The 17,297-nt window shown below is 50.4% G+C and overlaps 1 protein-coding gene across 5 annotated transcripts in view; it reads left to right on the top strand.

Moving 5' to 3' along the window:
- NLRP12 (NLR family pyrin domain containing 12) overlaps positions 1-17,297 on the top strand; it is a 32,418-nt gene that overhangs the window by 13,784 nt on the left and 1,337 nt on the right. For 3 of the 5 annotated variants that reach the window (XM_050771889.1, XM_050771894.1, XM_050771893.1), the window contains exons 4-9: positions 659-832; positions 3,687-3,857; positions 4,960-5,130; positions 9,330-9,500; positions 13,162-13,332; positions 15,775-15,945. In XM_050771889.1, coding sequence (XP_050627846.1) covers positions 659-832; positions 3,687-3,857; positions 4,960-5,130; positions 9,330-9,500; positions 13,162-13,332; positions 15,775-15,945 — 1,029 coding nt within the window. The remainder of the gene's footprint in view (positions 1-658; positions 833-3,686; positions 3,858-4,959; positions 5,131-9,329; positions 9,501-13,161; positions 13,333-15,774; positions 15,946-17,297) is intronic. The other 2 variants (XM_050771890.1, XM_050771892.1) reach the window with 2 other exon arrangements.

Here is a 17,297-nt window from a genome sequence, read left to right as displayed (position 1 = left end):
AATTAATGATTAGGAGTTTCAGACAGAGTCGGGTGCAGCCTGGACAACATAATGAGATCCCCATCTCCAAAAATATAAAATAAATTAGCTGGGCATGATGGTGTACACCTGTAGCCCCAGCTTCTCAGGAAGCTGAGGTGGGAGGATTGCTTAAGCCCGGGAGGTCGAGCCTGCAGTGAACCATGATCTCACCATGCACTCCAGCCTAGACAACAGGGCAAGGCCCTCAAAAAAAAAAAAAAAAAAAAAAAAGTTAAAAGATAGCATGCTTTGGCTGGACATGGTGGCTCACGCCCCTAATCCCAGCACTTTGGGAGGCGGGCGGATCACCTGAGGTCAGGAATACGAGATCAGCCTGGCCAAGACGGTGAAACCCCATCTCTACTAAAAATACAAAATTACCTGGGCGTGGTGGCTCATGCCTGTAATCCCAGCTACTCTGGAGGCTGAGGCAGGAGAATCGCTTGAACCCAGGAGGTGGAGGTTGCGGTGAGCTGAGATGGCACCATTGCATTCCAGCCTGGCCAACAAGAGCAAAACTCTGTCTCAAAAAAAAAAAAAAAAAGATAGCATGCTTCATAAATGGTAAAATGACATGCAAAGGCCATCGTTGTCAAGCACCCAGTAACACCAGAAAGTGGCCTGTCTTTCCTTCAAGCAGACCAGAGAGGACCGTTCTGCTGGACGCCTACAGTGAACATCTGGCAGCGGCCCTATGCACCAATCCAAACCTGGTAGAGCTGTCTCTGTACCGGAATGCCCTGGGCAGCCGGGGGGTGAAGCTTCTCTGTCAAGGACTCAGACACCCCAGCTGCAAACTTCAGAACCTGAGGTGAGTGCAGGCTGGTCTGGGGGTTTCAGGTGGTCCCCACCATGGCCTCTCATGGGGCTTGGTCACAAAGGTTCTATCACGGGATGGTGTATTCATTGGCTACGGCTGCCATAAAAAAGTACCATAAAGCTGGGTGCGGTGGTTCACGCCTGTAATCTTAGCATATTGATAAGTCAAGGTGGGCAGATCACTTGAAGTCAGGAGTTTGAGACCAGCCTGGCCAACATGGCAAAATGCCATCTCTACGAAAAATACAAAAATTAGGAGGGCTGTCATCCCAGCTGCTTGGGAGGCTGAGGCGGGAGAATCGCTTGAACCTGGGAGGCGGAGGTTGCAGTGAGCCGGGATCGTGCCACTGCATTCCAGCCTGGGTGATATGGTGAGACCCCGTCTCAGGGGAAGAAAAAAAAAAAGGTGCCAAAGACTGGGTGGCTTCACCCCATAAATGGCAGGTTGTGGGGGTGCTGGAAGTCCAAGACCAAGCTGTGGGCAGGTTAAGTTCTTCTGAGGCCTCTGTCCTGGGTCTGCAGATCACTGCCTTCTGTTTTCATGTGGTCATCCTGCTGTGTGGGTCACCACTTTTTTTTTTTTTTTTTTTTTTTTTTTTTTTTAATTTTTGAGACACTGATATGCTCTGTCACCCAGGCTGGAGTGCAGTGGCACAATCATGGCTCACTGCAACCCCAAAATTTTGGACTCAAGTGATCCTCTTGCCCCAGCATCACGAGTAGCTGGGAAAACAAGCGTGTGCAACCACACCCAGCTAATTTTTATATTTTTTTGGAGGGATGGGGTTTCACCATGTTGCCCACACTGGTCTCAAACTCCTGGCCTCAAGTGTTCCTCCCTCCTCAGCCTCCTTAACTGTTGAGATTACAGGTGTGAGTCACTGTGCCTAGCCAAATTTTTTTTTATTTTTTATTTTTTGAGATAGTCTTGCTCTGTAGCCTGGGCTGGAGTGCAGTGACACGATCTCGACTCACTGCAACCTCCGCTTCCTGGGTTCAAGCAATTCTCCTGCCTCAGTCTCCCGAGTAGCTGGGACTACAGGGGTGCACCACCACACCCAGCTAATTTTAGTGTTTTTAGTAGAGATAGGATTTCACTGCATTGGCCAGGCTGGTCATAAACTCCTGACCTCAGGTAGTCTACCCACCTCGGCCTCCCAAAGTGCTGGGATTACAGGCTTGAGCCACCGCACACGACCTTGAATTTCTTTTTTTTTTTTTTTTTTTTTTTTTTGAGACGGAGTCTCACTGTGTCGCCCAGGCTGGAGTGCAGTGGCTGGATCTCCGCTCACTGCAAGCTCCGCCTCCCGGGTTCACGCCATTCTCCTGCCTCAGCCTCCCGAGTAGCTGGGACTACAGGCGCCTGCCACCTCGCCTGGCTAGTTTTTTGTATTTTTTTAGTAGAGAGGGGGTTTCACCGTGTTAGCCAGGATGGTCTTGATCTCCTGACCTCGTGATCCGCCCGTCTCGGCCTCCCAAAGTGCTGGGATTACAGGCTTGAGCCACCGCGCCCAGCCGACCTTGAATTTCTTTAAGGGCAAACTTTGTGAGTGTATTTGACTGCAAAGTAACAAAACATTTCGTATTATTCTTGTTGCTTTCCATGACAGGTAAAATTTATCATATACAATATGATATTTTGAAACAAACATATTGGCCAGGTATGACGGCTCACACTTTCCCAGCACTCTGCCAGCACTTTGGGAGGCCGAGGTGGGAGGATCACTTGAGTCCAAGAGTTCAAGACCAGCCTGGCCAACATGGAGAAACCCCATCCCATCTCTACTAAAAAATACAAAAATTAGTCAGGCATGGTGCTGGGCACCTGTAATCCCAGTTTCTTGGGAGGCAGAGGCAGGAGAATTGCTTGAACCCAGGAGGTGGAGATTGCAGTGAGCTAAGATCACACCACTGCACTCCAGTCTGGGCAACAAGAGCAAGACTCTGCCTCAAAAAATATATAAAAAATATATTAAAAATAAACTCAGCTAAAAGATAAATATTTTTTTCTTTTCTTTTTTTTTTTTTTTTTTGGAGACAGTGTCTTGCTCTTGTTTCTCAGGCTGGAGTGCAATGGCACGATCTCAGCTCACTGCAACATCCGCCTCCCAGGTTCAAGCGATTCTCCTGCCTCAGCCTCCTGAGTAGCTGGAATTATAGGTGCCCGCCACCACACTCGACTAATTTTTTGTATTTCTTTCGTAGAGACAGGGTTTTGCCATGTTGGCCAGGCTGGTCTTGAACTCCTGACCTCAGGTGATCCACCCTGTTCAGCCTCCCAAAATGCTGGGATTACAGGTGTGAGGCACCACGCCTGGCGATAAACTCTTAAAAAAAAATAGCTGGACGTGGTGGTGTGCACCTGTTGTCCTAGCTACTCAGGACACTGACGTGGGAGGTTGCTTGAGCCCAGAAGGTTTAGGCCCCAGTGAGTCATGATGGCGCCACTGCACTCCAGCCTAGAAAACAGAGTAAAATGCCATCGCACACGGTGGCTCACACCTGTAATCCCAGTACTTTGGGAGGTCGAGGCGGGTGGATCACCTGAGGTCGGGAGTTCAAGACCAGCCTGGCCAACATGGTGAAACCCCATCTCTACTAAAAATACAAAAATTAGCCAGGCGTGGTGGCACACGACTGTAATCCCAGCTACTCAAGAGGCCAAGGCAGGAAAATCGCTTCAACGCAGAAGGCAGAGGTTATGGTGAGCCGAGATTGTGCCACTGCACTCCAGCCTGGGTGGCAGAGAGACTCTGTCTCAGGAAAAAAAAAAAAAAAAAAAAAAATAATCCACAAAACTGGTGCAAAGGACATGACCAGCTCCTTTCTTCTCTTTTCCACCCCAGGCTGAAGAGGTGCCGCATCTCCAGCTCAGCCTGTGAGGACCTCTCTGCAGCTCTCATAGCCAATAAGAATTTAACAAGGATGGATCTCAGTGGCAATGGTGTTGGATTCCCAGGCATGATGCTGCTTTGCGAGGGCCTGCGGCATCCCCAATGCAGGCTGCAGATGATTCAGTGAGTCTCTATCCCCGGGAGCAACTTCTTAAGCTCATTGTCTCCTGGGGCATGAAATACCACACAATGCTGGTAATCCTCAAATCTCCACCTTTAAATCAGGGCTGGCCCTTAACCCTAAGACCCTGGCCCTAGACTCTAGGCTCTTTAGAGGACCTCCTTCTGCCCTCCTCTGACTATGGATTCCACATGAGGAAGAGTCCCTGGGGCCATCCCCCACCTTTTCTTTTTCTCCCCGGAGACGGGGTCTTGCTATGTCACCCAGGCTGGAGTGCAGTGGCGTGATCTCAGCTCACTGCAACCTCCACCTCGGGGGTTCAAGTGATTCTCCTGCTTCAGCCTCCCAAGTAGCTGAGATTACAGGCACCCACCACCATACCCAGCTAACATTTTTGTACTTTTAGTAGAGATGGGGTTTCCCCATGTTGACCAGGCTGGTCTTGAACTCCTGACCTCAAATGATCCACCAATCTTAGCTTCCCAAAGTGCTGGAATTACAGGCGTGAGCCACTGCACCCGACCTACAATTTTTTTTTTTTTAATCAGCCAGGTATAGGCCAGGAGCAGTGGTTCACGCCTGTAATCCCAGCACTTTAGGAGGCCAAGGTGGGCAGATCACCTGAGGTCAGGAGTTCGAGACCAGCCTGGCCAACATGGTGAAACCCCATCTCTACTAAAAATGCAAAAATTAGCTGGGTGTGGTGGCGGGCACCTGTAGTCCAGCCTGTAATCCCAGCTACTCGAGAGACTGAGGTATGAGAATCACTTGAACCCAGGAGGTGGAGGTTGCAGTGAGAAAAGATCACGCCACTGTACTCCAGCCTGGGTGACAGAGTGAGACTCCACCTCAAAAAAAAAAAAAAAAAAAAATTAGGCAGGTATGGTGGTGCACACATGTATTCCAGTTACTCAGGAGGCTGAGGCAGGAGGATCACATGAGCCTGGAGGTCGAGGCTTCACTGAGTTGATATCACGCTGCTGAACTTCACCCTGGGTGACAGAGCAAGAACCTTTTCCTAAATAATAAGATAAACAGGCTGGGGCATGAGTGATCAGGACACAGAAAAGATGGCACCCCCTTCAACCTCTCTTTCCTCCCAAGGTTGAGGAAGTGTCAGCTGGAGTCCGGGGCTTGTCAAGAGTTGGCTTCTGTGCTCAGCACCAACCCACATCTGGTTGAGTTGGACCTGACAGGAAATGCACTGGAGGATTTGGGCCTGAGGTTACTGTGCCAGGGACTGAGGCACCCAGTCTGCAGACTACGGACTTTGTGGTGAGTTCTTCCTGGGGTCAACTATAATAAAATGGAAAATCTCTTCATATTGAATGACGGTATAAAAATGCATCCACAGGTCGGGCGCAGCGGCTCACACCTGTCATCCCAGCACTTTGGGAGGCCGAAGAGGGCAGATCATCTGAGGTCAGGAGTTTGAGACCAGCCTGGCCAACATGGCGAAACCCCGTCTCTACTAAAGATATAAAAATTAGCCAGGTGTGATGGCACATGCCTGTAATCACAGCTACTCAGGGGGCTGAGGCAAGAGAATCACTTGAAGCTGGGAGGCAGAAGTTGCAGTGAGCCAAGATCACACCACTGCACTCCAGCCATGGTGACAGAATGAGACTCCATCTCAAAAAACAAAATAGAATGGTAGCTGCCAGGGCCTAGAAGAGGAGGAAATGGGGAGTTACCATTTAACAGGAACAGAGGTTCCATTTAGGAAGATGAAGAAGTTCCAGAGATGGGCCGGGTGTGGTGGCTCACACCTGTAATCCCAGCACTTTGGGAGGCCGAGGCGGGCGAATCACCTGAGGTCTGGAGTTTGAGACCAGCTTGACCAACACAGAGAATCCCCGTCTCTACTAAAAATACAAAATTAGCTGGGCGTGGTGGTGCATGCCTGTAATCCCAGCTACTCGGGAGGCTGAGGCAGGAGAATCGCTTGAACCTGGGAGGTGGAGGTTGCGGTGAGCCAACATCGTGCCATTGCACTCCAGTCTGGGCAACAAAAGCGAAACTCCGGCCGGGCGTGGTGGCTCAAGCCTGTAATCCCAGCACTTTGGGAGGCCGAGACGGGCGGATCACAAGGTCAGGAGATCGAGACCATCCTGGCTAACACGGTGAAACCCCGTCTCTACTAAAAAATACAAAAAAAACTAGCCGGGAGTGGTGGCGGGCGCCTGTAGTCCCAGCTACTCGGGAGGCTGAGGCAGGAGAATGGCGTAAACCCGGGAGGCGGAGCTTGCAGTGAGCCAAGATCCGACCACTGCACTCCAGCCTGGGTGACAGAGCGAGACTCTGTCTCGGAAAAAAAAAAAAAAAGAAACTCCGTCTCAAAAAAAAAAGAAAGAAAAAGTTCCAGAGATGGATGGCAGTGATGGTTGCCCGATACCACGAAAGTACTTCATGCCAATGAGGCACAGTCAGCCCTCTGTGTCCATGGGTTCTGCATTCGTGAATTTCATCAACTGTGGATCAAAACTATTCAGAAGGGCCGGGCGCAGTGGCTCACGCCTGTAATCACAACCCTCTGGAATGACTTGAGCACAGGAGCTCAGGAGCAGCCTGGGAACCAGTGAGACTTCATCTCTACAAAAAAATAAACATAATTAGCTGGGGTGGGTGGTATGTGCCTGGAGTCCCAGGTATTCAGGAGCCTTGGAGGCCAAGGCTGCAGTGAGCTGTGATCAAGCCACTGTAACCCAGCCTGGGTGACAGGGTGAGACCCTGTCTCAAAAAATATATAATAAAATAAAAAGTAAATGTAATTGTGGTCAAATACATGCAACATAAAATGTACCATCTTCCCCAGTTTTTTTTCTTGTTCTGTCCCAGTCTGATTTGCAGGAACCATCTTGAACTTTTTTTTTTTTTTTTTTGAGACAGGGTCTCATTGACTCACAAAAGCTTGAGTGCAGTGGTGTGATATCAACTTTCTGAAGCCTCGACCTCTGGGGCTCAAGCAATCCTCCTGCCTCAGCCTCCCAAGTAGCTGGGACTACAGGTGCATGCTACCACGCCAATCTAATTTTTCTTTTTGTTTCCTTTTATTTTTTAAATAGAGACAGGGTTTCACCATGTTGGCCATGTTGACCAGGCTGGTCTGGAACTCCTGGGATCAACCAGTCCTCCCGCCTCAGCCTCCCAAAGTGCTGGGATTACAAGTGTGAGCCACTGCCATGGCACCCAGCTAGCACTTATTATTTATTACCCTTTTTTTTTTTTTTTTTGAGACAGAGTCTCGCCCCGTGGCCCAGGCTGGAGTACAGTGGCACTCCATCTCAGCTCACTGCAATCTCCACCTCCCAGGTTCAACGATTCTTGTGCCTCAGCCTCCCGAGTAGCTAGGATTACAGATGCCTGTCACCACGCCAGCCAATTGTTGTATTTTCAGTAGAGACAGGGCTTCACCATGTTGGTCAGACTGCTCTTGAACTTCTGACCTCAGGTGATTCGCCCACCTCGACCTCCCAAAGTGCTGGGATTATAGTCATGACCCACTGTGGCCGGCCTATTTTCTCCCTTTTCTTTTTTTTTTTTTTTCTCTTTAAGAAAAAGTCGCTCTAGGCCGGGCGTGGTGGCTCAAGCCTGTAATCCCAGCACTTTGGGAGGCCGAGACGGGCGGATCACAAGGTCAGGAGATCGAGACCATCCTGGCTAACACGGTGAAACCCCGTCTCTGCTAAAAAATACAAAAAACTAGCCGGGCGCGGTGGCGGGCGCCTGTAGTCCCAACTACTCAGGAGGCTCAGGCAGAATGGCGTGAACCCGGGAGGCGGAGCTTGCAGTGAGCTGAGATCCGGCCACTGCACTCCAGCCTGGGCGGCAGAGCCAGACTCTGTCTCAAAAAAAAAAAAAAAAAAAAAAAAAAAAAAAAAAAGAAAAAGTCGCTCTGTCACCCAGGCTAGGCTGGAGTGCAATGGCGCAATCTCAGCTCACTGCAACCTTCACCTCCCAGGTTCAAGCAATTCTCCTGCCTCAGCCTCCCAAGTAGCTGGGATTACAGGCACCCACCACCACGCCCAGCTAGTTTTTTTGCATTTTTAGTAGAGATAGGGTTTCACCATGTTGGCCAGGCTGTCTCAAACTCCTGACCTCAGGTGATCCGCCCGCCTCGGCCGCCCAAAGTGCTAGGATTACAGGTTTCTATTTATTTTTAGTTGCTTTTTTTTTTTTTTTTTTTGAGACGGAGTCTTGCTGTGTCGCCCAGGCTGGAGTGCTGTGGCGTGATCTCAGCTTGCTGCAACCTCTGCCTCCTGGGTTCACGTCATTCTCCTGCCTCAGCCTCCAGAGTAGCTGGGACTACAGGCACCCACCACCATGCCTGGCTAATTTCTTTTTTTTGTATTTTTAGTAGAGACGGGGTTTCACCGTGTTAGCCAGGATGGTCTCAATCTCCTGACCTCATGATCTGCCCGCCTCCCAAAGTGCTGGGATTACAGGTGTGAGCCACCACGCCTGACTGGAGTCTATTTATTTTTAATAGTAGGCATCCTAATGGGTATGAGATGCTATCTCGCGGTTTTGATTTGTATTTCCCCAGTGATTACTGAGATTGAGCATCTTTTCAGGTGCTTGTTGGCCATTTGAACACCCTCCTTGAAGAAATGTGTATTCAAGCCTTTTGCTCATTTATTTTTATTTATTTATTTTTGAGATGGAGTTTCACTTTTGTTGCCCAGGCTGGAGTGCAATGGCACGATCTTAGCTCACGGCAACCTCTGCCTACCAGGTTCGAGTGATTCTCCTGCCTCAGCCTCCCGAGTAGCTGGGATGACAGGCATGTGCCACCACGCCCAGCTAATTTTTTGTATTTTTAGTAGAGACTGGGTTTCACCGTGTTAGCCAGAATGGTCTCGATCTCCCAACCTCAGGTGATCCACCTGCCTCGGCCTCCCAAAGTGCTGGGATTACAGGCATGAGCCACTGTGCCCAGTCTAATTTTGTATTTTTAGTAGAGATGGGGTTTTTCCATGTTGCTCAGGCTGGTCTTGAACTCCTGACCTCAGGTGATCCACCCGCCTCAGCCTCTCAAAGTGCTGGGATTATATGTGTGAGCCACCACGCCCGGCCCTTTTGCCCATTTTTAAATTGGGTTGTCTGAAAATGCATTACTGCTAAGACCGGGGGCTTGGACACAGTGCTTCGAGAGGCTGTAATCCCAGTCCTTTGAGAGGCTGAGGCAGGCGTGTCACCCAAGATCAGGAGTTCGAGACCACCCTGGCCAACATGGCGAGAAACCCTGTCTCTACTAAAAGTCCAAAACCTAGCCAGGCGTGATGCCACACTCCTGTAGTCCCAGCTATTTGGGAGGCTGAGGCAGGAGAATCGCTTGAACACGGGAGGTGGAGGTTGCAGTGAGCTGACATTGCACCACTGCACTCCAGCCTGGGCAACAGAGTGAGACTCTGTCTCAAAAAAAAAAGAGCAAGCAAGCCTCCATAATGCTTGTTGAATTGGACTTTGTGCAGGCTGAAGATCTGCCACCTCACTGCTGCCGCCTGTGAAGAGCTGGCCTCAACTCTCAGTGTGAACCACAGCCTGAGAGAGCTGGACCTGAGCCTGAATGAGCTGGGGGACCCCGGGGTGCTGCTGCTGTGTGAGAGCCTCAGGCATCCCACGTGCAAGCTCCAGACCCTCCGGTGAGTCCTGTTTTGCTCACCACGCTAGGAGTCCCAAACCATGAACGCAGCCCTCTCACCTGGGATCACGGAAGCCAGGTTGCCTCTGCTCCTAAACTCTAGCTACTACATCAGCCTTTTTTTTTTTTTTTTGAGACAGAGTTCCACTTTGTCACCCAGGCTGGAGTGCAATGGCGCGATCTCGGCTCATTGCAACCTCCACCTTCCAGGTTCAAGCAATTCTCCTGCCTCGGCCTCCCAAGTACCTGAGATTACAGGTGCCCGCCCCCATGCCCAGCTAGTTTTTTGTATTTTTAGTAAAGATGTGGTTTCATCGTGTTAGCCAGGATGGTCTCGATCTCCTGACCTCATGATCTGCCCGCCTTGGCCTCCCAAAGTGCTGGGATTACAGGCATGAGCCACTGCACCCAGCCTACCTTAGTTTTTTTAAAAGGATTTTTCTGGCCAGGCACAGTGGCTGACACCTGTTAATTCCAGCACTTTGGAAGGCCAAGGCGGGAGGATCACCTGAGGTCAGGAGTTCGAGACCAGCCTGACCAACATGGTGAAAGAGCCTGTCTCTACTAAAAAGAGAAAATTAGCCAGGCATTGTGGTGCATGCCTATAATCCCAGCTACTCAGGAGGCTGAGGCAGGAGAATCACTTGAACCCAGGAGGTGGAGGTTGTGGTGAGCTGAGATCGCGTCATTGCACTCCAGCCTGGGCAACAAGAGCAAAATTCCACCTCAAAAAAAAAAAAAAAAAAAAAAGGGATTTTTCTGACACACGGCCCTTTGCACAAGCAATTCTTGTTCCCTGGCATGCCTTCTGCTCTCTGTCCCCTCTTTGCCCAGAGAAGTTCAATTTTTCTTCTGAACACTCTTTACTTTGTATTTCTTTGAGACAGGGTCTTGCTCTGTCACCAGTACTGGAGTGCAGAGGTGTGATCATATTTCACTGTACCCTCGACCTCCTGGGCTGAAGCCATCCTCCCATCTCAGGCTCCTGAGTAGCTGGGACTGCAGGCACACGCCACCACACCTGGCCAATGTTTCCTTTTTTTTTTTTTTTTGAGACGGAGTCTTGCTCTGTCGCCTGGGCTGGAGTGCAGTGGCGCCATCTCGGCTCACTGCAAGCTCCAACTCCCGGGTTCACGCCATTCTCCTGCCTCAGCCTCTCGAGTAACTGGGACTACAGGTGCTCGCCACCACATCCGGCTAATTTTTGTATTTTTAGTAGATGGGGTTTCACCGTGTTAGCCAGGATGGTCTGGATCTCCTGACCTCGTGATCTGCCCATCTCGGCCTCCCAAAGTACTGGGATTACAGGTGTGAGCTACCGTGCCCGGCCAATTTTTACTTATTTTTTGTAGGGACAAGGTCTCTATTTGTTGCCTAGGCTGGTGTCAAACTCCTGGCCTTAAGAGATCCTCTGGCCTTGGCCTCCCAAAGTGCTGGGATTACGGGTGTGACCCATTACACCCAACTGGACACCTTTTCTAATCCCTAGCTAAGATCTGGCTTCCTAGATTGATGATCCTACATGACCTCATACTTCCCCTCAGCATTATTTATTGAAATTTGAAGGCTGGGTGAGGTGGCTCCTGCCTGTAATCTCAGCACATTGGGAGGCCAAGGTGGGAGGATGGCCTGAGGTCAGGAGTTCAAGACTAGCCTGGCCAACATGGTGAAACCCCGTCTCTACTATAAATATAAAAATTAGCCAGACGTGGTGGCGGACGCCTGACGTCCAGGTACCCAGCAGGCTTAGGCAGAAGAATTGCTTGAATCCGGGAGCCAGAGGTTGCAGTGAGCTGAGATTGTGCCACTGCACTCCAGCCTGGGTGGCAGAGAGAGACTCCATCTCAAAAAAAAAAAAAAATTTGTAATTCGTGTATGTGTGTGTGGTGGCATTCCACAAGTGTAGGAGCTATGCCCACTGTATCTCCCAGTGACTAGTACAAGACGTGGGTAGAGGTGCTAAAAAATACACATTTTGTGTATTTTTTTATCAAGGCACCAGCAAAAAACAACAACAAAAAATCACACACGTGGCTGATGCCTGTAATCCCAGCACTTTGGGAGGCCAAGGTGGGAGGATGACCTGAGGTCAGGAGTTCAAGACTAGCCTGGCCAACATGGTGAAACCCCGTCTCTACTAAACATATAAAAATTAGCCGGGCATGGTGGCAGATGCCTGATGTCCAGGTACCCAGGAGGCTGAGGCAGAAGAATTGCTTGAACCTGGAAGCCGGAGGTTGCAGTGAGCTGAGTTTGTGCCACCGCACTCCAGCCTGGATGACAAGAGTGAGACTCCATCTCAAAGAAAAAAAATTGTCATTCGTGTATATGTGTGTGTGGTGGCATCCACAAGCGTAGGAGCTATGCCCACTGTATCTCCTAGTGACTAGTACAAGACGTGGGTAGAGATGCTCAAAAATACACATTTTGTGTATTTTTTTTTTATCAAGGCACCAGCAAAAAACAAAAAAAAAATCACACATGCGGCTGGGCACGGTGGCTCATGCCTGTAATCCCAGCACTTTGGGAGGCTGAGGAGGGCGGATCACGAGGTCAAGCGATTGAGACCATCCTGGCCAACATGGTGAAACCCCATCTCTACTAAAAATACAAAAATTAGCTGGGCATGGTGGTATGCGCCTGTAGTCGCAGCTACTCAGAAGGCTGAGGCAGGAGAATCACTAGAACACAGGAGGCGGAGGTTGCAGTGAGCCGAGATCGTGCCACTGCACTCCAGCCTGGGCGATATTGCGAGACTCTGTCTCAAAAAAAAAAAAATTGTAGATGGGAGGCTGCGGCGGGTGGATCACCTGAGGTCAGGAGTTTGAAACCAGCCTGACCAACATGGTGAAACCCCGCTTCTACCAAAAATACAAAAATTAGCCGGGCATGTTGCCACATGCCTGTAATCCCATCTACCTGGGAGACTGAGACAGGAGAATCGCTTGAGCTAGGGAGGTGGAGGTTGCAGTGAGCCGAGATTGCACCATTACACTCCAGCCTGGGCAACAAGAGGGAAACTCCATCGCAAAAAGAAAAAAAACTTTTTTTGTACAAACAAGTTGTTGGTTGTCCAGACTGGTCACAAACTCCTGACCTCAAAGAATCCTCCAGCCTCAGCCTCCCAAGATGCTGGGATGACAGGCATGAGCCAGGGCACCTGGCCTGATTCTTTTTTTTTTTTTTTTTAAGACAGAGTCTAGTTCTGTTGCCCAGGCTGGAGTGCAGTGGCGCGATCTCGGCTCACTGCAAGCTCCACCTCCCGGGTTCACGCCATTCTCCTGGCTCAACCTCCCGAGTAGCTGGGACTACAGGCGCCCACAACCGCGCCCGGCTAATTTTTTGTATTTTTAGTAGAGACAGGGTTTCACTGTGATCTCAATCTCCTGACCTCGTGATCCGCCCGCCTCGGCCTCCCAAAGTGCTGGGATTACAGGCGTGAGCCACCGCGCCCGGCTTGGCCTGATTCTTAGTTGCTTCCTTCTGTCCTTTTATTCCTCTCTTCCTCTCGTCTTCCTACTTCTGTCTTCTTTTTTGTCTCTCAAGGGTAGAGACAGTCTGTCCCTCTGTCTGCAAACAGCACAGGGCTTGACACTGGGTCCTCCCAGCAGATGTTTGCAGGAGGAACGCCTCTCCTCTGCCCTAGCATCCTGTCTTTGCAGGTTGGGCATCTGCCGGCTGGGCTCTGCCGCCTGTGAGGGTCTTTCTGCGGTGCTCCAGGTCAACCACCACCTTCGGGAGCTGGACTTGAGTTTCAACGACCTGGGAGACTGGGGCCTGTGGTTGCTGGCTGAGGGGCTGCAACATCCCACCTGCAGACTCCAGAAACTGTGGTGAGCACTGGGGAGGGACGGGGTGGCGGTGGTCACATTTGGACGGTGGAAGCGCTTTCTCATCCTTCATTTTTCTATTTATGAACTATCCTGCTTCACTACGAAAGATTCAGGTAGCAAGAAGAGAGGTGGAATGAAAAGACAGGAAGTTTCTCTGAACTTATTCTGATGTGGGGATGCTGCCAGACTTAAAACTGTAAAAATTTAAGGCTGGGAGCGGTGGCGCACGCCTGTAATCCCAGCACTTTGGGAAGCCGGGGTGGGTGGATCACCTGAGGTCAGGAGTTCGAGACCAGCCTAACATGGTGAAACCCTGTCTCTACTAAATACAAAAAAAAAAATAGCCAGGCCTGGTGGCGCACGCCTGTAATCCAAGCTACTTGGGAGGCTGAGACAGGAGAATCGCTTGTACCTGGGAGGTAGAGGTTTCAGTGAGCAGAGATCGTGCCATCGCACTCCAGCCTGGGCAACAAGAGTGAAACTCTGTCTCAAAAAAAAAAAAAAAAAAAAAGTTTAAATTCAAAAATTAAAAAAAAAGAGACTGGGCACGGTAGTTTAATGCCTGTAATCCCAGCACTTTGGGAGGCCCAGGCGGGTGGATCAACTGAGGTCAGGAGGAGTTCAACAGCAGCCTGGCCAACACGGTGAAACACCATCTCTACAAAAATACAAAAATTCACTGGGCGTGGTGCCACATGCCTGTAATCCCAGCTACTCAGGAGGCTGAGGCAGGACAATGACTTGAACCCAGGAGGCGAGATTACAGTAAGCCAAGATCGCACCACTGCACTCCAGCCTGGGAGAGAGAGCAATACTCTGTCTCAAAAATAATAGTTCAGGCCAGGCGCGGTGGCTCATGCCTGTAATCCCAGCACTCTGGGAGTCTGAGGTGGGTGGATCATGACGTCAGGAGTTCGAGACCACCTGGCCAACATGGCCATCTTTATTAAAAATACAGAGATTAGCCTGGTGTGGTGGTGGGCACCTGTAATCCCAGCTACTCAGGAGGCTGAGGCAGGAGAATCGCTTGAACCCAGGAGGTGGAGGTTGCGGTGAGCCGAGATCACACCATCGTACTCCAGCCTGGGCAACAGAGCAAGACTCTGTCTTGAGAAAAAAAATAATCAGCCGGGCGCGGTGGCTCACGCCTGTAATCCCAGCACTTTGGGAGGCCGAGGCGGGCCGATCACAATGTCAGGAGATCGAGAACATCCTGGCTAACATGGTGAAAGCCCGTCTCTACTAAAAAATACAAAAAAATTAGCCGGGCGTGGTGGCGGGCACCTGTAGTCCCAGCTACTTGGGAGGCTGAGGCAGGAGAATGGCGTGAACCCGGGAGGCAGAGCTTGCAGTGAGCGGAGATTGCGCCACTGCACTCCAGCCTGGGCGACAGAGCAAGACTCTGTCTCCAAAAAATAAATAAAAAATAATAATTCAATCTGGTACTCTGTAAATTCCAATCAAATGTTGTGACTTTCGCCCTCACCTTTCTGCCAGGCCAGCTGTAGCCCTAATCTGAAGGATTAAGAATGGGATGAGGCGCTGGGTGCGGTGGCTCAAGCCTGTAATCACAGCACTTTGGGAGGCCGAGACGGGTGGATCACAAGGTCAGGAGATCGAGACCATGCCGGCTAACCCGGTGAAACCCCGTCTCTACTAAAAAATACAAAAAACTAGCCGGGCGCTATGACGGGCGCCTGTAGTCCCAGCTACTCGGGAGGCTGAGGCAGGAGAATGGCGTGAACCCGGGAGGCGGAGCTTGCAGTGAGCTGAGATCCGGCCACTGCACTCCAGGCTGGGCGACAGAGCGAGACTCCGTCTCAAAAAAAAAAAAAAAAAAAAAAAAAGAATGGGATGAGGCATCATCTAGTTTATTTGGGGTTTGTTTTTTTTAAAAAAAAAAACAAAAATAAAAACAGGGTCTCACTCTGTCACCCTGGAGTGTACTGGCACGATCTCGGCTCACTGCAATCTCCACCTCCCAGGTTCAAGCAATTCTCCTGCCTCAGCCTCCCGAGTAGCTGGGATTACAGGAGTACACCATCTAGCCCAGATAATTTTTTAAAATGTTACCGAGGCTGGGCGTGGTGGCTCATGCCTATAATCCCAGCACTTTGGGAAGCCAAGGTGGGTGGAATAGCTTGAATCCAGGAGGCGGAAGTTGCAGTGAGCTGAGATCGCGCCACTGCATTCCAGCCTGGGCAACGGAGTGAGCCTCTGTCTCAAACAAAACAAAATAAAAGGATACAAAAATTAGCTAGGCGTGGTGGTGCACGCCTGTAATCCCAGGTACTCGGGAGGCTGAGGCAGGAGAATCACTTGAACCTGGGAGGCGGAGGTTGCAGTGAGCTGAAATCTCACCACTGTACTCCAGCCTGGGCGACTCCAAATAACATAAGTAGCACCTGATGTTTACCTTAACCGACTCCTTATCTTCACCAGGCTGGATAGCTGTGGCCTCACGGCCAAGGCTTGTAAGAATCTTTACTTCACCCTGGGGATCAACCAGACCTTGACCGAGCTTTATCTGACGAACAACGCCCTAGGGGACACAGGTGTCCGACTGCTTTGCAAGCGGCTGAACCATCCTGGCTGCAAGCTCCGAGTTCTCTGGTGAGGGATGATGACCAGTTCTTTCTGGAGGAGGCTGGACATTGGGCTGGGTGCATGAGGGTAGATAAGCTGGATGGACAAATACTTTCTGCACTGGTATGTGCAATTAGGGGGCACAACAGATGAGGCCAAATATGACCTATGTCGTCTACCGGCTGTGTGACCTTGGATGATTTCCTTGTCTGTCGAAGGGGACCATCGTGGCTTGCCGATTGCACTGGAGGTCACTGTAATTCCAGTGAGAATCTAGAATTACTCTGCCTGGGTTCAAATTCCAATTGCTTTTTTTTTTTTTTTTTAGATGGGATCCTGCTGTCACCCAGGCCGGAGTGCAGTGATGCAATCAAAGTTTAGGCTGGGTAAAGGGGATGGCGCCTGTAATCCCAGTACTTTGACAGGCTGATGTGGGAAAATTGCCTGAGCTCAGGAATTTGAGACCAGCCTGGGCAACATGGCAAAATCCCATCTCTACACACATACACACACACACACACACACACACACACACACAAACACCAGGTGTGGAGGCACACACCTCTAGTCCCAGTTACTCAGGGGGCTGAGGTGGGAGGACTGTTTGAGCCCAGGAGTTCGAGGCTGCAGCGAGCCATGATTACGCCACTGCACTCCAGCCTGGGTGACCAGGCAAGAACTTGTCTCAAGAAAATATAGGTTGGCCGTGCGTGGTGGTTCATGCCTGTAATCCCAGCACTTTGAGAGGCTGAGGCGGGAGGATCATGAGGTCAATCGATCAAGACCATCCTGGCCAACATGGTGAAACCCCGTCTACTAAAAATACAAAAAGTAGCTGGGCATGGTGGTGTGTGCCTGTAATCCCAGCTACTCAGGAGGCTGAGGCAGGAGAATCGCTTGAACCCGGGAGGCAGAGGTTGCAGTGAGCCGAGATCGTGCTACTGCACTCTGGCCTGACGACAGAGTGAGACTCTGTCTCAAAAAAAAAAAAAAAGAAAGAAAGAAAACAAGAAAAAAAAGGCCAAGGCAGGCAAATCACTTGACGCCAGGAGTTCAAGACCAGCCTGGCCAACATAGTGAAACCACATCTTTACTATAAATACAAAAACTTACGGCTGGGAGAGGGTGGCTGTATACAAAAATTACCCGGGCATGGTGGCACGTGCCTGTAATCCCAGCTACTTGGGAGGCTGAGGCAGGATAATCGCTTGAAGCTGGGAGGTGGAGGTTGCAGTGAGCCAAGATCATGCCACTGCACTCCAGCCTGGGCAACAGAGCAAGACTCCATCTTTGAGAAAGAAAAAAGAAATGGAGACAAAAATGGAGACCATAGTTGCATCTTCATAAGGCTATGATAAATTATGAGTTGGCCAGGTGTG

Source organism: Macaca thibetana, chromosome 19 (genome assembly GCF_024542745.1).
Source record: "Macaca thibetana thibetana isolate TM-01 chromosome 19, ASM2454274v1, whole genome shotgun sequence".
NCBI classification, from domain to species: domain Eukaryota; kingdom Metazoa; phylum Chordata; class Mammalia; order Primates; family Cercopithecidae; genus Macaca; species Macaca thibetana.
The sequence above is the reverse complement of the archived record's forward strand: the minus strand, read 5'-3'. Positions and strand labels throughout refer to the sequence as shown.